Source organism: Schistocerca nitens, chromosome 5, assembly GCF_023898315.1.
Source record: "Schistocerca nitens isolate TAMUIC-IGC-003100 chromosome 5, iqSchNite1.1, whole genome shotgun sequence".
Lineage (NCBI taxonomy): Eukaryota > Metazoa > Arthropoda > Insecta > Orthoptera > Acrididae > Schistocerca > Schistocerca nitens.
Window position 1 is genome coordinate 594,341,127 of NC_064618.1, and position 25,138 is coordinate 594,366,264.

Here is a 25,138-nt window from a genome sequence, read left to right on the forward strand (position 1 = left end):
GTACTTTACAATTGCGTAGAAAAATATGTCAACTACATTGCCTTCACCTAAAAGAATTACGACTAACGTGTGGTACCCTTTTACTAAAACTGGAGAAAAGCATCTTACAGCACCTCTGAAACGATATAGCTCAGGAAAGCGCTCAAGATCATCATCAAGAGACGCAGAAGTTCGAGAAATTATACCTCATGAACCGTCCTCGCTGACGTCTGCTTCCATCTCAGGCGATGGTATCCTCACAGAAAGGCAAACTGAGTGTCAAACTGTTTCCAGCCCATCAGTGTCGTGAGGCTCTGGACAGAGTCCTGATTTATTTTCTTTTGTGATCCCTCCACGCCCAACTGCTTTTCATTTTCCCACAGTCAGTAAGTAAATTTGTTAATGTTACAGATTCGCCTATATTAAATAAAAGCATGTCCTAAGATGCACAGTTTTTAAAAATGATTTGCAGAGAATACCATCCTTTCTCTGTAGTTGAAGATGCAGAATTTAAAAGAAATCATGTATATCCTTCATCCAGATCATAGTTTACTAAGTCGAACAACGTTGTCAAACTCTCTAACGCCCAGTTTGTGTCATGATCTATTCAATAGACTTAAAAAAGGGTTTAGCCACAGCAAAAGTAGATCATCTTGCGTCCGATGGGTGAACGAGTGAAAATAACATTAGTTTTCTATGCACTCATTACACATTTCATAGCTGAGAAGAGTGAACCATTGTCAATTGGTTTTCAGTGTTCATAATTCGAAGACAGACACACTCAGAGAACATCTAGAACTCGATAAAGTCTGTTATCAAATGGTTCAAATGGCTCTGAGCACTATGGGACTCAACTGCTGTGGTCATAAGTCCCCTAGAACTTAGAACTACTTAAACCTAACTAACCTAAGGACAGCACACAACAACCAGCCATCACGAGGCAGAGAAAATCCCTGACCCCGCCGGGAATCGAACCCGGGAACCCGGGCGTGGGAAGCGAAAACGCTACCGCACGACCACGAGATGCGGGCAAAGTCTGTTATTGCCAAATACAACATCAGTTTTAAAATTTCTACTGTGTTAACAAACAATGCGTTAAATACGAAATTAACTGTAAAGCTTTTGAAATTTGAAATAACCCATTCTTTACACATTTATTAAACCTGGCTGTGGGTACGCAATTCAGAAGTCTGAACAGAAAACCGTTGGCGAGGTCGAAAGTGTAGTTACGGCTTTCAAAACGCCCCTTTGCTTTAAGTAAACTTGCTGAAAAGCAAGAAAATTAAGAAAAAAGACAAATTAAACTGAACCAAGATGTCCCGACCAGATGGATCTATACTTACGAAATGTTGCAAAGATTTGCCTTAAATAAAATCCAATAATTTCTTGCCTTGCATTTTAGATCTATCTCCTTAAAATTAGTACTTATGGACCGTGAGATAATGCAACAGGTGTTGTAGAGATTTTTAATGTTTTCGCTGAGATAACCAAAGACGTGTTCTCAGAGGTCTAACTTTCAAAAATGAAAATTTGGTAAAAATTAATCGAATGGCAACCAAAATCTATTGAAGTCAAAAATAAAGAATTTCCTCAAGAAATAGAGTCATTGATTGATAATTATCTTAAAAGATGTTCAGAACGATCTGAGGTTTCTATAGCAAGGAATTGATTAGTCAGGTAAAGTTACGGAATCCCGATTCAAAAGGCCAGGATTTTCAGACGGCAAAACATTTGTGGACTGCTATGGGAAGTAGTTGCAGAAATGAAAGAGTTGGTTGTTCAACAAGAACGAACACAGCTCATTTCTTAACCAGTTACCACCGTAACGGGTGAGAGCTGTTCAATCTGGGAGAAGGTCCATGAAGATCCAACCAAACCGAGCGAGGTGGCGCAGTGGTTAGCACACTGGACTCGCATTCGGGAGGACGACGGTTCAATCCCGTCTGCGGCCATCCTGATTTAGGTTTTCCGTGATTTCCCCAAATCGTCTCAGGCAAATGCCGGGATGGTTCCTTTGAAAGGGCACGGCCGATTTCCTTCCCAATCCTTCGCTAACCCGAGCTTGCGCTCCGTCTCTAATGACCGCGTTGTCGACGGGACGTTAAACACTAACCACCACCACCAGATCCAAGCAAGTCTCGACCTGAAAAGTGCGGCAGTTGTCGAAATGCGCAAATATTTATCTGACGGATATTTGCTTAGAAACAGCAACCCGTTAAACTGTGGGAAACATGAAAATTGCTGTCCAAACGCAGTATTAATTGGCTCTAAAATAATTATATTTCACAGAAACATCAGTGCCTGAGAAATAATATTTTCGAAAGCAGGAAAAATATGCACTGAGAAGAAAAACGGACTGACAGCGACCAAATCTTGTCAAATCTTTTTTTATAAATCGTAATATTGATTAATTTTTCCTTTTTTGGTACATACATGGTAATACTGACTGTAAATGACGACTGCAGACATACTTCAATTACAGTCCTTTTATAGTTTTTATACTGTATTTTCCAATACGAGTATCAAAATGTACCGACAATCAGTCTTCATTTTTAAAGTTTTTGCAACTGATAAGATATATTTAGAGTTTTGTTGTAATAATTGTAACTTTTACAGCAGACTAAATTTAAAACTTTTGTATTTCAAAATTACTGGCGACATTACACACAATAGTTACTACTCTTTATAGGTTCTTTCAAAATTGGACCGAATCAGATAGACAGTGACCTGAATTAAAAAGACAGTGTGCCTCCTTTTTACTTTTTGTGAGTAAATAGTGAGTGGTGACTGATGAAAAAGAACTAATTCATTCCAGTGAGTAGCCAGTTCTGATCCAGTCTCTGGAAACAACATTTTACCCATCTCTACCAGACATTGCTGCGACGGCCAAGGTCGTTTGGACCTGGAGGATGGAGTCAGGAGAGCTGTCTGCTGTACTGAGAGGAAGCGACAACTTCAACTTGAGCCACCACCAGAAGTCACTGCAGATAGTGGCTGACAAGCTATGGCTGGCAGTCGAACGTTGTAGGGCACACGGGCTACATTTGTTTGACACCTGTGCGGTGAGACCAAAGAGTCGCCAAGGGAGCCGTTGGTTACCGGCGAGACACGAATGAGACGGGGCTGAGATTAGTCAAGTTCAAGGGACCTCACGGAGTTGGTGTGCAGCCTGCATCGACGTCTGTCGCGTGGAAGCAACCTGATCGAGCAGATGCATCAAGCGCACAATGGTGAAGGCGAGGAACGGCTTTAGCAGGCAAATAGGACCACAATCAGAGCACTTTTGGAGTTCACGCTGGTATCGTCGTAGTCTTAGGTTCAAGTCGAGTCAAAGCATTCTGTACAAGTGTGTGAAGCTGTATTCAGTGCGTCAGTTTTAATTCACTGTGCTACGGATATTTCCAAGTGTTCTGTAACGATCTGTTTGTGAGCTGAAAGCAAACGCTTTAACGCCGAATGCACGACTCTACTGGTTAAAGGACAGTTTGTGTTACTGCTATGGTCTTGTTCTATAAATAGTAACTTTGAACTGTACTACGATATCTTTTCATTTTCGAACCAATAGTTCACTTAAGTGTGCTGAAAATTATTATATTGTCTTACGTGATCGATTTATCATATGAATAACCGGGCTACTGATCATTTGAACATAAGCATGGGTGGTTGGTACTGTTGTAGGAGATAATATCTAGCATACTGGGTGTAATTAGTAATAATAGAACAAGGAATAGTTAGTGGTTGTATCACTTAGCGTCTATCCTAAGTAAGATGAGTGTTTTCAAGTATAATGCCTTGCGGGTGTTACAAGTACTGACACCCAAGGGCCATATACTGTTACTTGCAATGTTGTTCGTTTCTGGATGCCCTTTGCAGGGTCCTGTTATTTATTCTATATTGGATATTGTTATTTTAAGGAGACAGACCTTGTATCCAGTGAATCCACAGCCTGGATATAAGACCGATTCTGCGTGAGTCCTTTATTTGTAAGGACTACTGGTTTCGCAGCATTTTAACTGCATCGTTGGGTGTAATAAAATCATCTTCCGACAGAGAAAAGTGGATGGGATGACATAGCGTTCATATCATGACAGCTTCAAATGTTATTTTTTGCTATTATATATTTGACTTCAGCTTCCTAGCGAAAAATTGCGGACTGTGAGAGCTAGGTTATCCCAGTCCTTTTTCTCGATCGGAACATGTTTTCGTTTCACTTGACGATGCAGCTAAAGTTCTGTTGAATCGGTTATACTTGTAAATAAAGGACTTACAGCTGAAGCGCTCATGTCTTCTAAATTGTAAAGAGGATAATTTGTGTTAGTACGTGTCTCCTGTTAAGGGTTCTTCGAGCTACAAAGAATCAACTAATTTTTCACACTGATGTATGTTATATATATTAGTATTCTACATGTTAAATAAATGGCTACTAAAACTGAATTCACGTATAATTCTTGCAGCAGATTGTTGTTCTGTGTTGTATGGGAGGGAGTGTAGTCCGATAGATTTAAGTTCTACACATAAGGTATTGTGCCTCGTTTTCCTGTGAACCGTTTCAGTCATGGTCTCCAGGGACGTTATAGGTGCCACTTAGCAGAAGAAGGAGCAGCTCTCGTATAAGTGTTGGTATGTGGGTAGGTACCAGCAGGCACGAGGGCGGAGATGGTCCAGCTGCTGCCACAGGTCATGGGTGAGCGGGCGCAGTAGAATGAAGTGTAGCGCAAGAACGCGAACAGCGCCGTCAGTGTTGTAAGGTCAGAAATAACAGACACCACGCTTTCATATAACTGACTCACCTCGATGGGCAACAAATCTACCTTTTTCAGTGCGGATACATACTTACGTCTGACCTCCTGCGGGAAACTCACAGTAGCGACCGTGGAGGACATCGATAGGGACGGCGGATAGCTGGCTGTGGATGGGAATGTGCGTCTACCGAGAGGCCTGCAGAGACAGTTCACACCGCGTCGGCTTCTAATCCCAATCCGACACCCATTTTCGATGTCGCTGCTGATTCCGCCCAAAGTCCCGATGCAGCTGATATCATTAGTCCCTTCCATTTCCTTCCTCCCCCATCCACTTTTAATTTACATACTTGTGCAGTTGTTACAGTGTGAACGACCTTAGAGAGGCCAGAAGCTGCGGCTATACACTGTACGAACAGCAGAAATCTTTTAGAAATTGTACGGGACGAACAGAGTCGGTGTTAAGGGCTCTACAAGAGAGTCTGGCCCGCATCAAAGATATAACTGCGATTTAGTGTCTATGAATTCAGTGCAACTAGTCGTACCAACAATAAGGTACAAGAGGGGAAATGTCGTCAGGACACAGTTCGCTAGGATTCCCCACGTCATAGCATCAGTGTTTAATAGCAAGTATTTCTCTGTAAATTTCACACCTGATACGGTGAAATATCAGTAGGAAGTATTTAAATAGCTGGACATAGCTATGTTACAGTTACTGTATCCACACACTACTGGGAGTTTGGTTAGCAGCACACTCTGTATCTAGGTAGTTTAGGACAATATGGGCACTATGCGTCTTCCATTGTCTTGTCACAGAGACTTTGAAGATAGACAGACACCAGCCTTAACACGTCAACAATGTAATCCACCTTATCCAGTTGACCAGCTATATGAAGAGAGGTGATGGTGTATATTCAATGGCACGCCACACTAATACGGCAGGTGCTAATCTGAATGCAATACCACATCCGTTCCCCCGAAATTCTCCACATAGCGATGTGCCCATCGTCATGTCCATGAAGCCGGTTCTCGCCTGAGGAGACGACGTAATTCTAATCCTGTGCCTAGTGTTGTCGTTTATGAAAATGCCGCAATGTTCATTCGATTATTTGTCTTTAATGTGTCTAGCTCTGCTACATAAGGGAAGGTTTCTTGACAGACAATGGTGGAATATTTGGCACCAAACCCAACTGCTTGTTGGTAATGAAAAGCTTCAAGAGTCTTTTCATCAAAAGAAGAAAGCGACCAAGAGGTTTCCGACAGTACAAACATCCTTACTGCCTTCATTTATTATTGTCATATTCATCTTAAATTACCTCTTCGTGGATAGGTTGTTAAACCCTCTTTTCTTCTTACCTACTAGACAACTGGCAGTCAACCTACATTATGCCAGTTTATGAACATCCTGTAGCCATGAAAGTAGCCTTTGCGTGAAAGTGATAGAATGAATTGACTGTTCAGTCAGTTTTGTATGCAACGACTGAGAAAACACATGACACTGGTATAATGATACACACTACATATTATTTTGGCAAAACATATAGTGACTAAGTCACAAGAATAGCGTGAAGCAATGACTGCTCTCCTGCCTTGGTGGACTCTATACCGAAAAGAAAAGTGTATCCCCTCTTCTTTAACCTGTGCTCAGCCCTCCTCCTTAAGATCTTAAAAAATGGTGGACGGCTATATATTTAGGAAAAGTCTCGCTGAACGTGGTAGGAAAGCTTAAATGCAGAAATTTTAAAAGTTCATTTTATGTGCACACCACCACTGATCAAATTTGCTCCATTGATAAAGACAGCAACTCAGCTTTGGAAAGGAGTAGAATATACAAAATCAGTTGTAGCTGTTGCAAGTTCTATATAGGCACTATCCACCCATAAGAAGAAACGTTATAGAAGTTGGAGACTTAGAAAAAAAGACTGTATTTTCGCAGACAATCTGCTTAAAGAAGGCCACAGTTACAAGCTGCAATATGAAGTCTTACATAACATCCACAAAGGAAGGAAGTTTAATTACCTTGAAATATTGAGAATTTATAAGCATATGCCCACTTCCAAAACTTACTACTAAGCGATCACACATAGTTCTCTTACTCGCCACCACTAATTGTAGATACGGGTGATAATCCCATACAGACCATTTTGCAAATTACTTCTCCTCCTCACATGCCCCATTTTTCCTTCTGTTTCAGTTACTATAAAAGTTTCGTGAGCATTGTTAAAATTTTACTTTACATAATTGTTTAATTTACTTGTTTAATCTCACTTGTTATACTGAATTTGTCTGTCATAATGGATGTTTCAAGTCCAAGATTGTTTGTTCAGTCACACCCTTGGGACATGTCACCGAATTTTCCTATGTGTTGTTCAACTTATTTTTTCTCTCATAACAATTGCTGTAATTTGTCATGTAGTTAATTATATAACGGTAACATATTTTATGTAACAACTATTTTCAAATCTCACTCTTACTAGAATAACCCCTCTCACTTCAATTTTGAACATTAACATATTACATCTTTGGAAATTGTCTGAGGTACTCTGTAGTTGTCGTATTTTGAAGTCTTCGATCCCACAAAAGTTTCACAGTCTCACATATTTATCTTTGTATCTGACAATGGCATAAATATCGAAAATCGGTTTTATAAAAATTAGAGGTGTTGGAGAATATTACGGCAGCATCGTGCTTTCTTTCATTCATAATGAAACTAATTATTCACAAATTCACTTCTTATCAGTCTCACCTCTTGCTACGTAATATTAATAGATTTTCTGCAAGACTTTATACTACCTTACACATGCCAATCGTACATCGTTCTTGAAAAACTCTGTGAATACCTATTACGGATATGAATACGTGAATATAGATCATTAGACACGGCGCCGTAGCACACACATTGAAAACTCAGTGCAGCGTGCTTACGTACGGAAGATGTCGAGCTTCCAGGAGTCCTCTAGGGTGCTGTCCGGAATGAGCGGCGTCCCGGCGCGGCACGTGACCTTCTTGCCGCTGTCTTCCACGATAGGGACGAAAGTCAGCGTGCTGGTGGTGGTGTTCCCGTCTGCACTCGTCTGGAACAAACAACAAGCTGCAGACACTTGGTGGACACATGTAAACCAAAAGAAATTGTGGACTAATTTTGGTACCGTGCTTATTAACAATAGTGTAGAAACACAGCTCAAATGTAAATGATCTAATTCTGGAAGAAAATATCTGAAATAATTGATAGCTGAATGGAGACAAAGTCCTTAAAAATCACGGCATAAACCAGACATCAAGTCCATAAAAGCAACGGTGAAACTTGTTGTTAAGCATAAGGTCCGAGATAACGTTAGGAGGGAAAGTGAAAACAGTGTCTCCTTGTAGTTGAGTCAGCGTAAGGTCATCCCGGCAGCGGGCCGGGCGCGGCTGCTTCGCGAGCCGACCCCAATCACTCTTGTAACGTAATTTTGTTAACCGCTCTAGGACAACAGCTCAGTGCCGTTACAGCTTTGAAGACGGGTACTGTTTTCTCTTACAGCCGTTATCGCTTCGCAATTGAAAGCCGGCAACAGGGATGCGATCCGTCTGGCACCTTCTTATGCCGGCCGTTTCGATTATGCTACCCTACAAAATTTTGAGCCACTGTCCTCATCCAGGGTACAGAATGGTCGAGCTGTGTCTCCCATCATCTTAATCGCGTTCACCATTCAAAGTGGTTCATGAACGGTTTATCTATATCTTCGGTAACATGCTGGACATCAGACTAGTATGTGGTTCTATCAGTGAAATCAAGTCGCTCTTGAAACATCACTGGATGCACGAGATTCGTCCAAACATTCTCAGCCTGCCATTCGGTATTCCTACAGGTAATTTGTGTAATAATTGCGCTTTAAGAGGGTTAGTGAAGAAATAATAACTACCACTTCAAAAATAAATATATAAATAAATAAATAAACCTGTTCCAGTTTAGAGCGAATACCAGGTGGGCTGAGGCGTGGAAGGGAATTTGGACTGGGAAGGGCAGCCTGCTAGGCGGGCTCGTGAAATAGTGCACAGCAATTGTGCAAGGTGGTGTAGTGGTTAGCGCGTCTGTATAGAGAGCAGGAATCCCAGGTTTGAATCCAAGCCATGGTGCAAATTTTTAATCGTCGCTTCAGTCTGCACACAAACATAAAAGACATCTAGTTATGACCTTTCTACGCAGCCATGGCGTTACACTTTCTCTACACTTTAACCCAAGTACGCGACACAATTTTCCCAGTGGTGGGGGTGACTTGCCGGGAACCTTGGATGTAGAAGTCCAGGACACGTATCACCTCGTCGTCAATCTGCCCCGAAATTCCTGTCGGACTGGGTAACTCGTCAGGAGAATACTCAGGGTATGTTAAAGCCCTCTAACCCAGCCCTATGGAGAAGCAGCTGCGTCGTTAATGTATAACAAAATTACCCTCGTGACATCTACAAAGTACAGCCTCCCGCAACATCGTCGGAAATTTCGATATTAGTCCTGCGACGGTCTATACGAAAGTATGATCAATTACCACTGCACTGAGGCGGTCCCAAAAAGCACCATATATCAACCTACCTGATTATATTTGGAGTTTCACCATTTGAGGACGTGGTGAATTAACTACTTTGCTCCATGTCTTCATCACTTGGCCGTGGTAGTGAAGTCATCTTGATCGGCCTGATACAAATGCAGCATGTGCGCTGCTGTCTAGGTTCGGAGTGCTTTGCAACCCGGTGTGAACAGTCACGGAACACAGCTGGCGCCGACCTTGTTGTGAAAGAGCATGCAGAGTAATCCTTAATTAATTTTTATATTTTCACTTGCGCTTCTAATTTCATGTGGCAACCTTCCAGCATCAGGGTCTGCACTTCTCTGGCGGTTTAGACATCCATTCAGAGGGATGATCTGCACTGTGTTCATCGCCAGACTTGTCCGATCACACAGGAAGCATTCGCACCATCTACCCATTGCGTCAAATGATGGTGCATTTTTACCATAGACTCAGCATGGACTGTAGGTGCAATGCCCTTCTCAACGAGTTACTACACAGTGGTTCACATCATTAACGGTGAAAGGGAAGTTTGCTCCTCGTGGGGACCGTTATTTCAATGCCTGGCATGATTGAAGACGTATAACTGACAAAGTAACAAAAATTAAGTGCTTAAATTTCTTTTTCTTTTCTATGAAAAAATACTTAACCGGCGGTAAATCACTCCGAAATGTCGCTCCTAAGTATTTCAACGTTGTTTCTGATATAAAAGACTTATCGCTAATAGTGTAAAGAACTATTAACAGGTCTCTTCGCCTACTTACACGAGAGTGGTTACATTCATTTTTATGCTCGGGATCAAACGTCATTTCCTGTAGCAGTTGTGAAGCCTCTGAAGGGCTTCTTGGATTGCGCTTCGGTTTCGTCGTTGCAGCTTTCCTATAGACAGCAGCACCGTCCTTTGTCCTTGAACAGCCTCGCACTTTCCAACGTTGTCCAATAAATCGTTTATGTTTACAATAAACAGTAACTGCTCTATAACATTTTCTTTCGGTGCTCCAGAAATTGCCTTCACATCTCTCTGCTTCGTTCTTCCACTAATAACGACGTGTAGTAAATCCTGATTACACTCACATACCCAGTGCACTCGTATTTCTTTCATTTAACGACTCTGGCACGGAGTCGAAAGTCTTACGCAAGAAAAAGAACGTGGCCGAATCCAATTTGCCGTTTGCTACTGCGTTTTGGAGTTCATTAACGAACAAATAGAGCTAATTCGAGAATGAACATTCACACTGCAGCAGAGCTTGCTCTAATACGAAATACCCAGGAAGAAAGAAAGTTGTGTGCAGGATCGGGACTCTAACAAGGCACGTTAACCTTTCACTGGCAGGTGCTGTACCGAATGTGCCATGTTTATTTTGCTGAAAGGTACATCCATCATCGACACGGAAGCCTTTTCATCAGTGTCGATGGGTACTCTTGTCGACGTGGCTTCAAGTAGATAAAATCAAAGGAATATCCTGTTCCAACGGTATGAAATAACACTTACGTAACTTTATAAGTTCAGTCCCTACTTATTATAAAATGGGTGCATGTAAGTTCCACAATTCCTCCTAAACCACTGCATCGTTTTCAACTAATCTTGGTACATATATCGCTTGCTGTTTTGAAATAACCGCTGTAGTGATAAGAACCACCTTTCTATTAAAGGGTTTGAGGTGGCGGAGGAAAAGCAGTGCAGCCCGCGACACGTGAATTTACATACTTCAGTTATGCAGTATTTGAGAAAGTGAGCTCTTAGAGACTTGCAACAAATCTTACACGTACTTTCAAATTATTACAAAACTACTTCTCTCTTAAGACCCCACAAAATGGTGAAAGGAAAAGTGGAAAAATGTTTATCGATTACTACATTGTCACTGTTCACGCAGTAAAACTGTCGCATTATGCGTGACGTTTTAATTTATTTCGTATTTGCTGCTATCTATTTTCGACACAGTTCTCAGATAGTATTCACATATACCGCTAAATGAACCTGCCAAATTATATCACCGTTGACCCGTAGTTTAGGCTATATGGTGTCATAAATATCGGGATACGTAAAAACTGCCACATACTTTAAATTTTTTTTATTTGCAGCACTTCTCGCAGACTGTATCAATATTCCCGCTGACTGTATCTACAAAAAAATTTCATTGTGCGACACATAGTTTAAGGGATACGACGTCAGATACTGAGAGGAGTGAAAAACTGTCACACCATGCATGACGCTTTATTTTACTATTTTTTTAATACTGTCTCTATTCACAACCCATTTCGCAGACAGTATCCACATTAACACTGGATGTACCTGCAAAATGTCATTGCACATCACGTTGTTCAGGAGATACGACAGCATAAATATAGAGCTGTGTTAAAATTTAATTTCAGTGCGAAATTCTCTAAAAATACAGGTTAAATACGTGTACAAATATGTGTGAAACATGTTAAAAATGTGTGGAATATATCTGAAATGTGCATACGTGGGCTGAGTCACCGGTGAAATGCTCTCCATAAACACTGCAACGATTTCAGTCAAATTTCATACACATCAAGGGAAGGAGAGAGGGAATGAGTAAATGGACGCAGAGATGGGGGAGGAGGAGAGGGAAATAGAAAGGAAAGAGGAGATGGACAAAGACACGAGGAGGAAGAGATATCCAGAGAAACGGGGAAAACAAAATGAACAGCCGGAGGAGGAAGAATATACTGACAGAGAGAGGAAGTGGAGGAGATGGACAGATAGGGAGTGATGGAGGAGATGGACAGAGAAAGGGGGAGGAAGCGATGGACACAGGGAGGAGGAAGGAGGAGCTGTACTAATAGAAGATTGGGATAAATGCAAACCCAGGCAATATCTGGTACTCAGCTACTTCCTGAATCTGTGTAGCACTTCTATTGCTGTTTTAGTCACTGGCCTGACAGACTAAATGCATAATGTAAGGAAACTAATAAAATACAAAATGTAAAGCCGTTAATTCTTCTCTGTAATTTGCAGATTGGTGGTAGGAGACTGTTTGTAGTGAATGGGATGGAGACGGAACGGGATTGGTCGTTGATTAAAATGTGGGTATTACAATGCTTATTAATTTAGGACAGCTAGATTTATATACCAAAGAATGGAACAGAAAATGAGGATGATGATCAGCACCAGACAGCCTGTTCTGATGTAGCATTCGGTAACAGAATCAAAGCTTGAGAAAATCAAACACGTTCACGGACGTTTTCGATCTGTAAAAGAGTTTGACGATGTAAAACCCCGTAAGATGTTCCAAATTCTTAGAAGAAATAGGACTAAGCCCTGGGGAACGACCAAAAATACTGATTATGTGCAAGGAAATAGTAAAGGGAGAAGCTAAGATGGAAGACCAAGAAAGAAGTGCTCGGATTACGTAGGGTGTAAGATATGTCGCCCTTAGACCCCTACTGTTGTACCTCTCCATCAGAAAAGCAATGACGAAAATAAAGTTTTCAAGAATAGGATTAAAATTCAGAGTTAACGGTTATTAATGATAAGTCTCTGTGAGAGCACAGTGCAGTCGTCGGAGAAAGAGGAAAAGGATTGCAGGATGAGTTTACTAGACTTAACAGTCTAGTCAGTACAAGTTGTGGATCGAGTGTAAACAGAAGAAAGTAATGAGGAAAAGCTGAAATGATATTACCGGAAAAATTAAAATAAAAAACTGGTGACACGGAGGTAGACGAAGTAATTCTATTACCTTAGAAGCGAAATAGTACATCATCGACGAAACCAGACAGGCGTAAAAAGCAAATTGGTATAAGCAAGGAGGACACTGCTGCCCATGAAACATCTGCTAGCAACAAACACAATAGCGAATAATGGCAGTGAGAGAACTCGAAAAAGAGATAATAGAAGCGTTTGAGATGTGTTGCTACAGAAGGATGTTGAAAATTAGGAGGCCTAATAAGATAAGAAATCAGAACATTGCTCGAGGATTTCGCGAAGAAAGAAACATATCGAATGACCATAAAAAGGGGTAGAATTGTAGCACATATGTTACGGCACCAGGGACTATTTGCCATGGTTCTGGAGGTAGGTTATAAAATATAAATTGTACGGGAAGACAGGGACTGGGATACATCTAACCAATAAATGAAGACGTCGTGTGGAAGTGATCCTCTGAGATGAAGAGGTTGGCACAAGACAGGATTTCGTGGCGGCTGCATCAGGCCAGCCACAAAAAAGTGATTCATTACATATGAATTATAAGGTGGAGCCTTAAGTCTTGTAAATCGGGACATGTATTCGGTAAGGCACAGTACACGAAGTTTCCTTCAAGCCAAAGAGTGCTGTAATGTTTGGCGGACGGGAACAATTCACCGTCGGAGGGTAACAAATACGATGATGTGACTGTGTGACAAGCCGTCGTAGTAACGACAGCCATTTCCTTCGCACCAGTTCGACATCTCTGTCTCGTCCCGATAGATAAATTGCTGTTGGGTGGTATCAGAAATTAGACACTGGTTGCAGAGAAGATACTGTACAAGGTTGGCCCGGTTCAACTTCTTACGCGTAGGCACGCTGTTGTGATCACTTCATACCACCATACTCGAACTGAAATGGGTGTCATTCGAGGTAAATCGTTGGTGCATGCCCTGGCTAAGTGAGCTGTGGGGGCTTGGTTGCAATGTGTGCAGCGGTAGATGACAAAGCATTTGTTGTGTATGAATAACATGAAACTGTGAAGCACTCGCTCGCCCCTTTGTTTCAGGGCTTTACAGCAGACGCAACTTAGTGTGGTGCAAACATTAGTAAAAACATCTGGAGTCGCTATAGATCCACTTTATGCTAGAAAGATACGCAAAAGTTCTTTTTTGTGATGATGTTAGTATAACTGATGAGTTTGCACTCTCCTTTGAGAAGAATTACCGCGCAGTCGATTACTGGATTTTTAAGTCCAAGTCCACCGTAACTATTGAGGAGGGGTGGTGCTTCGGAAAGGTCCTTTGAATAAATTGTGTTGACAGACGTACCGGTTTTTGAGGCCAGGACTTGCTCTGCGACCACACTGGGCTGCAGTTCCGTAAGAATGTATTGATTAACGAAGAAGAATTTATGAAGGTGAATCGAGGTACCGAATCATTACCGAGCCGCGCGCGGTGGCCGGGTGGTCTGGGGCGCTTTGCCACGGTCCGTGCGGGTCTCCCCGTCGGAGGTTCGAGTTCTCCCTCGGGCATAGGTGTGTGTTGTCCATAGCGTAAGTTAGTTTAAGTTAGATTAAGTAGTGTGTAGGGTTAGGGACCGATGACCTCAGCAGTTTGCTCTCATAAGACCTTACCACAATCAAAAATCAATACCCACGTAAGACAGCTTAATGCGCCAGTTGATTATTATCATGTCGTTTGTGTATGCAGTATAGATCATCTGCAGATATTTAGGGATTGTGCCGTACGGTTGGGTGCAACTCTTCTGTTGGGCATCTTGTTCAAAAGGGCTCTGATCACTATGGGACTTAACTTCTGAGGCCATCAGTCCCCTAGAAGTTAGAACTATTGAAACCTAACTAAGCTTACGATATCACACACATCCATGCCCGAGGCAGGATTCGAACCTGCGACCGTAGCGGTCGCGCGGTTCCAGACTGTAGTGCCTAGATACGCTCGGCCACCCTGGCCGGCGGTATCTTATGGTTAGGGCTCTAAGCACCGGTAGAAACTATGGCAGTGAGAATTTGAACGACTTTATGCTACACTTAAATTCAATCAACTCGAATATTTGTTTCACGATGGAAGCAGAAAATGATAGCTGTCTTCCCTTACTTGATGTGTTGGACTGAAGGAAGCTAAATAGTACGTTAGGATGTACCGTTTATAAAAAGCCTACTCATACTGACTTGATAGTCGTCACCATCCGGCTCAACGTGAACGGTTACTTCATACCTTGGTTCACAGGGCCCATATCGTATCGGACCTTGAGCGTTTTTCAGACGAGTTTGCCCGTATCGAAGTCACTTCTCGTCAGAATAGTTATAGTGAAAGACAGATCGGTCTTTGTAAAACGTTGTCTTGCCACCGGTCATCCTAGGAATATAACAAACCGAAAATTCTGACATGCAATTCCAGCTATTGGGAGAGAGTTATTAAGGAAACTTTGAAAATAGTTGGGAAGTAACCTTATAAAGTCTCCATGGAATTCTACTCTGACACTTGTCAAAAACCAGAGGGTTAGAGTTTATGCGACGTGATCCATTGATTATTCATTTCACTATCGGTAACTTCTGACGTCGATCGTCTTTGGTTTGTAATGGCGCTAGTGCTTACAGTGCGTGTGCATGAGCATGCGCATGAGAGAGAGAGAGAGAGAGAGAGAGAGAGAGAGAGAGAGAGAGAGAGAGAGAGTTATCTTTACAGAGTTTCTCTGAAAGCTGAAGTTTTAAATTCACTTTCACAGCGATTACTTGCTGCAGTTATGTCTTGAAAATGGTAGGGCGTGCTCCTGACGAAACATCGGCGGCTGTCGGCGAATTCCCCCAGATGTTTTCTCGTAAGTTATTTGTGCACTCAGTATGTTCCTCGTTTTCATATAACAATGGAGGCATAGTAGTTGTTGTATTGAAGGCTTCAAACAAATAAGCTTTTAATTATAATACGTCATAAATACGAGGGTAATCCCAAAAGTAAGGTCTCCTATTTTTTTATAAGCACAGGACTCTGTTTGTGTGTCAGTTGGTCACACTTCTATGGAGTGTGCTTCACGCACTGTGTGTAAACATGCGCACGCCGGGCTGAGGCGCTCAATCTTGGCTTGACAGACGTTGAGAATGGAGCTCCCGTTGGATGTTACCACCAAGTGCGAATTGCGAGCAGTTATTCGGTTCCTGAACGCAAGGGCACTGCGCCGATTGAAATCCATCGCCAATTGACGGAAGTGTATGTTGAGTCGTGCATGGATGTCAAAAATGTTCGTAAGTGTAGAGAGCTTGCAGCTGGTCGGACCGAATTCACGACGAACAACGGAGCCAGAGACCGTCAATTTCTGAGGAGACAGTATTGAAGGTTGAGCAAAGCATGCGTGAAGGTCGCTGGATCGCCCTGGATGATCTCTGCACGTGAGTTCCTGTGGTTTCCCGAAGCACCGCTCACAGAATTTTAACGGAAACATTGAATTACCGGAAGGTGTGCGCAAGATGGGTGCCACGCATGCTGACTGAGGACCACATGCGGCAACGAGTTGATGCTTCCCGCGCATTTCTTCACCGCCTTGCAGCAGAACAGGACAACTTCTGGACTCAGTTGTCACGGATGGCGAAACCTGAGCATACCATACTGCACCTGAGGCCAAGCAACAATCACGCCAATAGCGGCATCCTTCTTCGCCAAAGCCGCGGATATTCAATCAAACACAGTCTGTCGGTAAAGTCATGACAACCGTTTTTTGGGATCGTAAAACGGTATTGTTGGTCGACTTTATGCCCACTGGGACCACAATTAACGCTGACAGGTACTGTGAGGCTATGAAAATACTCAAACAGGCAATTCAGAACCGGAGAAGAGGAATGTTGAGCAAGGGCATACACGTTCTCCATGACAACGCTCGACCACACATCGCTCGGCCAACCGTCACCCTCCTGTAACAGTTTCAGTGGGACAGTGGCAGGTGGCAGTTGACGCTAAATAACGAAAAGTGTGAGGTGATCCATACGAGTTCCAAAAGAAATCCGTTGGAATTCGATTACTCGATAAATAGTACAATTCTCAAGGCTGTCAATTCAACTAAGTACCTGGGTGTTAAAATTACGAACAACTTCAGTTGGTAAGACCACATAGATAATATTGTGGGGAAGGCGAGCCAAAGGTTGCGTTTCATTGGCAGGACGCTTAGAAGATGCAACAAGTCCACTAAAGAATCAGCTTACACTACACTCGTTCGTCCTCTGTTAGAATATTGCTGCGCGGTGTGGGATCCTTACCAGGTGGGATTGACGGAGGACATCGAAAGGGTGCAAAAAAGGGCAGCTCGTTTTTTATTATCACGTAATAGGGGAGAGAGTGTGGCAGATATGATACGCGAGTTGGGATGGAAGTCATTACAGCAAAGACGTTTTTCGTCGCGGCGAGATCTATTTACGAAATTTCAGTCACCAACTTTCTCTTCCGAATGCGAAAATATTTTGTTGAGCCCAGCCTACATAGGTAGGAATGATTATCAAAATAAAATAAGAGAAATCAAAGCTTGAACAGAAAGGTTTAGGTGTTTGTTTTTCCCGCGCGCTGTTCGGGAGTGGAATGGTAGAGAGATAGTATGATTGTGGTTCGATGAACCCTCTGCCAAGCACTTAAATGTGAATTGCAGAGTAGTCATGTAGATGTAGATGTAGACATAATCACCCACCCACCCTAGAGTCCAGACTTAGCGCCCAGTGAGTATCATCTGTTCCCTAGGTTAAAAGAACATTTGACCGGAAAGCGATTCAGCTCCGACGACGAAGTGCAAGAGGTGGTTCATAACTTTCTGAACAGCATGGCGGCGAGCTGGTATGACATGGACATACAAAAACTGCCACAGCCTCTACAAAAATTATTGACAGAAATGGTGATTATGTCGAAAAATAGCTAAATGTTCAAGCTGTAAACTGATGTAAACCATTGTAGAAATAAACAGGTCTATGTTCTCATAAAAAAGTAGGAGACCTTACTTTTAGGATTACCCTCGTACAATCCATTTAAATTCCTACATGAAAATTTACTGATCGTTAGTACTTGGCATAGGTACAGAGGCATTAGTGTTCTAGAATTAAAGACGTGTACAAGTTAAATAAAGTAGTGCAAGTAATCATTAAACGTTTTACCTCTGTCATCGTATTTCCCATCGTTGCTAACAATAGCCGCCAACCCTACGTTCAACGACAGACCCTGAAAGTTACAGCTTTATTTCATCAGATACAAATTCGATTGATGCTTACAGTGTCGAAGGGAATAAAGCCACCAAATCGTGAAGCCCTGGCGGGAGAGACTGCTTTTCTGGTGGCGGGACCCGCAGCAGCTAGCAGCGTCCGATACAGCCACCCCGCCGGCCTGCTGCTTCGTACTAGGGACGCAAGGTGGGCGGAAAGCCAGCCACAGGTCCTAACGAGATAAAGGCGCTGCTATGCCGCCGGCCAGGCGCTGGTAATTGAACCATAAAAGCTAACGAGCTGATTAGACGCCGCTTGGATCGCCAAGCGTTTACCCACTAGGACGCAAAAAGTGCGTCGCTGGAGCCAGATGCAGCAGCATTAGTGCCGTATGACCCGTGGCCAGAACTGTTGTCCCGACTGCAGCCTAACGCGGCGGATAATCGCTGCAGAATTGTCGCCTACCAACACCAACAACTTCCTATGGCTTCCTCGCTCTGCAAATCGCTCGGAGAGGATTTCTGAGATAGGCCCCATAGAATTTAGAATTACCGGTAGCTAATGAATTTGTTTCCAGTGAATTCACTGTAACATTCACTTAGGTGCGTTTCATAATTTAGGTAAGGGAGTTAACAGTTTTACATACGTATATTTATCAAAGGTTATATGATGTTATTAGCCTATATGTTGCAGGTATTCAATGTACTCTACTTACGCTAGACATCATCTTCTTTTACCGACATTGGCATCCCTCCACAAATACAAAGCTGGCCAGTAAAACTGCATCACCAAGAAGCATAGCAAATGAAATTTTGCTTACCGAAGTGTGTGTGTACAGCACAGTAATAAGAACTAGCGGGACGAATATACTCCACTTTAGAAGACTGACTGAAAAGTGGGGTAGCTGCTCCTTCATTCTAGCTTTCTCAGCAGTTTAAAATTTTTCAAAAAATTTTGGCATGCGAACATACTCGACATCGTTTTTTTAACATACACTACTGACCATTAAAATTGCTACACCACGAAGATGACGTGCTACAGACGCGTCCACAAATACACAGCTGGCCAGTAAAACTGCATCATCAAGAAGCATAGCAAATGAAATTTTGCTTACCGAAGTGTGTGTAGACAGCATAGTAATAAGAACCAGCGGGACGAATATACTCCTTTTTAAAAGACTGACTGAAAAGTGGGATAGCTGCTCTTTCATTCTAGCTTTATCAGCAGTTTAAAATTTGTCCAAAAATTTTGGCATGCGAACGAACATATTCGACATGGTTTTTTAACATATAACTTACTCCTCACTCCCACAAGCTTCCCTAACTGTAAATCACGAGCACCACTAGGTCCATCACTGTAAGTTGGTCATACCCATCCACTCCCACTTGCCCATTGCCATTCATTCACTCAGCTCATCTGATTTTCATTATCTCTAAGTGATTCTGTCATTGTGTTGTCCCACAGCCACAGTCTCCTTCGTTCTACCCTACTATTACTGTCTCTTCTCACTCTACCAGTGTTCCTTTCGCTCTCTCTTATTGCTGTTATCTATTCCTTCCCGCCAATGCTGTATCTTCTCACTGTCACTATCCTTCTATTCCTCGATGTCATAGACTCTGTCTCTCATTATCAATGGCTCCTACTAAATACCACACACATCCATGCCCGAGGCAGGATTCGAACCTGCGACCGTAGCAGTCGCGCGGTTCCGGACTGAGCGCCTAGAACCGCTAGACCACCGCGGCCGGCACTTTCTACGTCTCTCTATTCCACTCCTAATGACAATATCTCATTCACTCTTTTCCTAGCACTGTTCTGTCATTATCAACTATGTTACAATGTAACTGTCCTTTTTTCTCTTACTCTGCCATACATTGCGTTGCACTTTCTACATCATAACCGCTGTCTACTGCCTTCTTTCATGTATTACTTTTCTGTCTCTTTCTCACTGCCACTCTCTCCGCCTCTCTCTGCATAAAAGAGAGCAAATATGATCACATACCAGAATTTTCGGGATAAATTTTGAAGGTGCTGAGGAAGGTGGAACGAGGAAGGTGGTACCCAACGTTTTAGTCAGATTCTCTTAAACAGGAGCTTCTTCGCCGTATTGTGCTCTGATAGCAGAATTCCTCCGCTGGTTCTTTAGTTTTACCTGCTGCAACTTCCATTCATACGAAAAGCATTTTAGGGACAGTAAAATTTTGTTACTTTACTTACAAGAAATTGAAGTAACACAAAACCAATTTTACTTCTGAGAAAGTATTTTAAGATTACAAAAAGTTTGATGTGAGTACTGCAACATGAAGTTCTCAGAACCCTTATGATGGCAACAGAGACACTTTGCAGACGCTTTTACCTCACACTGCATTTTAAGTGCGTAATCTACGTTTACAACTAGCATAGCTTTGAAAATCTTCATCTCGCAAAGTGATAAAGACTACAAGAAAATTTTCTGAGCTATTCTAGATCAGGATCGTACATATATGGTAAAATTTTCAGCCGTTTTTTGTGCAAAAAGGTCTTGGAATTCACGGTTCGGCTTTGGTACGAATGTATTCGTACATTGATTCTGTAATGTAGGTTAGTGACACTAGGACGATCCTTCGGTATACAAGTGGTCCCTAACCCAAGGGCTATAAAAAACACTCGACTCTACCCTTTCATCACCAATAGTTCAGGTGGTATGAATCCCAAAATAGTACCGTTTTATGCACGGTGAGGCTAGACAATGAGGTGAGGAAAGTCATAGGACACCACTCAGTACTGTGTCCTACTTCCTTTTGGCCTGCGTAATGCTGCAGCTCGATGTGACATGGACTCAAAATCTAGTTGGAATTCCTCCGCAGAAATGTAGAGTCATTCTGCCGCTAAAGATCTCCATAACAGCGAAAGTGTTGTCGGTGCAGGAATAATTTGACGAAATCACCTCTCGATCAAGTGCCATAAATGTTGTTGAGGTAGGGTGATTTCGGTGACCAAATCGTACTCCCGAATTGTCCAGAATGTTCCTCAAACCACTCGTGAACAATTGTGTCCCGGTGACATGTTTCGGAACAGGAAGTTCACGAATGGCTGCAAATGGTCAACATGTAGCCGAACATTTCTGTTTACGGTGAATTATTGGGTAATTTGGATGAGAGGAACCACTCCATTCCACGTAAACACAGCCCACAACATTATAGAGCCAGCACCAGCTTGCCCAGTGCCTTGTTAACATCTCATGGCTTCGTGAGGTCTGCGCCACACTCATCGGCTCTGACTAACTGAAATCAGGACTCAACTGGCGAGGCTACGGTTTCCAGTCGTATAGGGTCCAATCGGCATGGTGAGGAGTCCAGGAGAGACGCTGTTGGCAATGTCGTGCTTTTAGCAAAGACATTCGCCTAGGTCATCTGCTGCCATAGCCCATTAACGGATAGGTCCGTCGTATATCTGGGGGTTTTTCATGCAGTGTCACTTGTCGGTTAGCACTGACGATCCTACGTAAACGCCGCTGCCCTCGGTCGTTAAGTGAAGGCCATCTGCCATTGCGTTGTCACGATGAGAGGTAATGCCTGAAGTTTGGTATTCTCGGTACTCTCTTGACACTGTGGATGTCCGACTATCGAATTCCCTAACGATTTCCGAAATTGAATGTATCATGCGTCTACCTCCAACTACTGTTCTGTGTTGTCCGGCCGTGTGGCCGAGCGATTCTAGGCGCTTCAGTCTGGAACCGCGTGACCGCTACCGTCGCATGTTCGAATCCTGCCTCGGGCATGTATGTGTGTGAAGTTAGGTTTAAATAGTTCTAAGTTCTAGGGGACTGATGATCTCCGATGTTAAGTCCCGTAGTGGTCAGAGCCATTTGAACCATTTTGATCTGCGTTATAAGTCTGTTAGTTCCCTTCGTGCGGCCATAATACGTCGAGAACCTCCTCACATAGATCACCCGAGTATAAATGACAGTCCCACAAATGCACTGCCTTTTTCTATTATGTGTACGTGTTACTACCGCTATCTGTACATTTGCGTACCGCTATTACATGATTCACGTCACCTCCAAGTACTGTGTACTAAATTTAGAATGCAGAGCTGCCACCTCTAGCAGCAATGGCTCTTACTTGGCTGGAAATGAATTCAAACTGAGCTTCTGAGCGAGATATGCGCAGGCATTGTATGCTGTGGGCAACAGTCGCACATCCTCTGAATCGAGGTAGGACAGAAGAGGACGAATCCGTGTGGTCTTGCGTTATACTGTTAAACATAACGTCTCGGAAACTTCATAAATAGGCCACAGCCTCCGGATTTGAGATGTCCAAAATATAACGGTTACTGTTCGCAAAACGAAGGGAAGGAGATCGTATCGTGCTCTCAAAGACACCCAGTATCATCACGCCTGGTGCTGGATCCAAAATTCGTTTGCGTCGAGCTACGCTACTATGGCGCAGGGATTTCAACGTGTCGCAGCAACACAGGTGTATATCAAATTTTTTGTATGATACTTATGAACTTTATGAGTTCTCCTCGTAGATGCGGAGAAGGACGCAAGGAGCCTGGGAGGGAAAGTGTATTTCCGCTCTTGAGGAACAATACAGGATTTCGTCTCAGGTGATTCAAGATAGCTGAAACTGGAATCTCCATTCTTCATGATACGAGTAGAGGATTCTCTGTAGAGGTCAACTGCTCATTTTTGAGGGTGGTGTTGCGTTAATGACACAGGTGTAATGGAGTTACCTACAATTTCGTTGAACGAACAGTTTAGGTGAAAATCTAAATCCGTGAGACGGTTTCTCGATAGTAAAATTAGACAGATAACAGTATTACACATTTTTTTAAAAGTTATGTATATGTTTTGACAGGATGTAGTCTGTCGCCCTCCTGTTCTACCTATGCATCGAAGAATCAATGATAAAAATAAAACAAAGGTTAAAAATATGGATCAAAATTCTAGGTGAAAGGATTCAATGATAAGATTTGCTGATAGCATTGCTGTCGTCAGTTAAAGTGAACGTGTATTACGGGATAGGTTGAATGAATTGAAGAGCCTAGTCAATACAGAATATGGATGGAGAGTAAATCGAAGAAAGACGAAAGTAACGAGAAGTAGCAGAAATGAGATGAGCGATAAAGTTAACATCGAGATTGGTGATTACGAAGTAACTGAAGTTACGGAATCCTGCAATCTAGGTAGCAAAATATCCGACGATGGACGGAACATGTAACACATAGAAAGCACATTAGGGCTGGCAAAAAGGGCATTCCTACCAAAGAGAATACTACTGATATCAAACATATGTCTTAATTTGATGAAGAAAGTTCTGGAAATGTATGTTTGGAACAGATCATTGTTTCGTAGTGAGGTATGAATTTTGGGAAAACTGTTACGGAAGAGAATCGAAGCATTTGAGATGTGGTGCTGAAGCAGAACGCTGAAAATTATATCGGCTTATAAGGTAAGGAATGATGAGGTTCTGTAAAGAATTGTTGAGGAAAGAAAGATGTGGAAAACAGTGACAAGAAGATGTGACAGGATGACGGGACACGATTGAGACATAAGGTATTAACATTCGTGCTAGCAGAGGCAGGTGTAAAGGGTAAAAGTTGTAGAGGGAGACATCAAGCAAAAAATTGAGGATATAGGCTGATGGGCCGCACCATACTACAAAAAAAGTATGTTTTGCAGTTAAAAGGAGATTTGAAATGTAAAATACAGAATTAATCTGTCCTGTACAGTCGAATCGCAGCTTGAGGAGAGGCGACTCACCGTCTCGCGCGAGTTGCGCAACTGGACGCCGGCCTTCCACCAGGAGAAGACTGGCTGTGGCCGCGTGCCCACCGCTTCGCACGACAGCTGGTATGTGTTGTCCGCAGACAGCGGCCGGTTCTCCCCCACCAGGCGCACCCAAAGAGGCCGCACTGTAACACACACCAAGCACTGTTGCATCGTCTCTCTAGGCGACTCCACCGGGCGAAGTCACGCTATCAGCTGGTGATTTCACAGTTAAACAATCCTCTTTCAAAGCTGCATCATCTGATCAAAAGTATCCAGAGACTAGTATCTAATGTGGAAATGACTCTTACGTGTCACGAGAGACGGACCCGCCAGTAAAAATGCAAACGGGGTGTATTTTTTATCCGTAGGGAAGCAGCAGTATCAGAATGGGTGTGTCAGAAGAACTCAGTGACTTTGAACGTGGCCTAGTCTTTGGATATTACGAGAGTAACAAACCCATCGAGAACATTTCAACTTTTCTAAAGTTGCCCAAGTCGCCTGATGGTGATGTGCCTGTGAAGTAGAAAAGCGAAGGTACCGCCACACCTAAAGCGAGACCAGGCAGACCCCACAAACCGTTTAGCAGTGATCACCGACCATAGCTCTGGATCGTTCTATAAAATCATATGAAATGTGTGGAAAGAACCACTTGTGGGTTCAAAATTACTAACAGCAGTCGAGCTACCACAATGACTATGCGTCGAGAGCAAAAAAAAAAAAAAAAAAAATTCGTGTGTAATGGTCGAGCAGCTCATCATCAGCCACATATTTCCGTAACCACTGCTAAGCGACACATGATGTGGTGTAAATGGAGCGGCAACACGGAACAGCGGAAGACCGAGGTTTGTATGCAAGTCCTATTGCCGGTAACGTCTAAAAAGTTTTCCATTTATTTCCTGCAATATTACTTTTACATTTCCTACACCTCATAGAGACACGTTGCATCAGTGATCAAAATTTCACCAGCTGAAAAATGGCATAAAAATTCTGTCACTTGAGACGTTGAACATCAGAACACAGGACGTCAGGACGTGCAGTTGTTCCTCAATAACTAACATCCGTGACCTGAAGTCATATCCGATATATTCCCACACCATGACGCCACGAGAACATCGCAGTGCAAGGAGCTGGGTGTCTTTCCATGTCGCAGCCATACTGGACAACGATGGTCATCCATTAAGACATTCTGAGAAAACAGAACTTAAAGAAGTACATTTCTGGCCACCGTAAATGCAACACCCTGAAGGAAGCATCCGAATCAAGTGAAATTTACACCATGAGTTT

The 25,138-nt window shown here is 42.8% G+C and overlaps 1 protein-coding gene across 1 annotated transcript in view; it reads right to left on the bottom strand.

Annotated features, from left to right (window-relative positions):
- Positions 1 to 25,138, bottom strand: part of LOC126260601 (nephrin-like) — a 502,530-nt gene that overhangs the window by 139,710 nt on the left and 337,682 nt on the right. Inside the window, exons 6-7 of the mRNA XM_049957937.1 lie at positions 23,846 to 23,997; positions 7,648 to 7,792 (exon numbers count right to left, since the gene is read on the bottom strand). Of these exons, the coding sequence (XP_049813894.1) occupies positions 7,648 to 7,792; positions 23,846 to 23,997 (297 nt within the window). The remainder of the gene's footprint in view (positions 1 to 7,647; positions 7,793 to 23,845; positions 23,998 to 25,138) is intronic.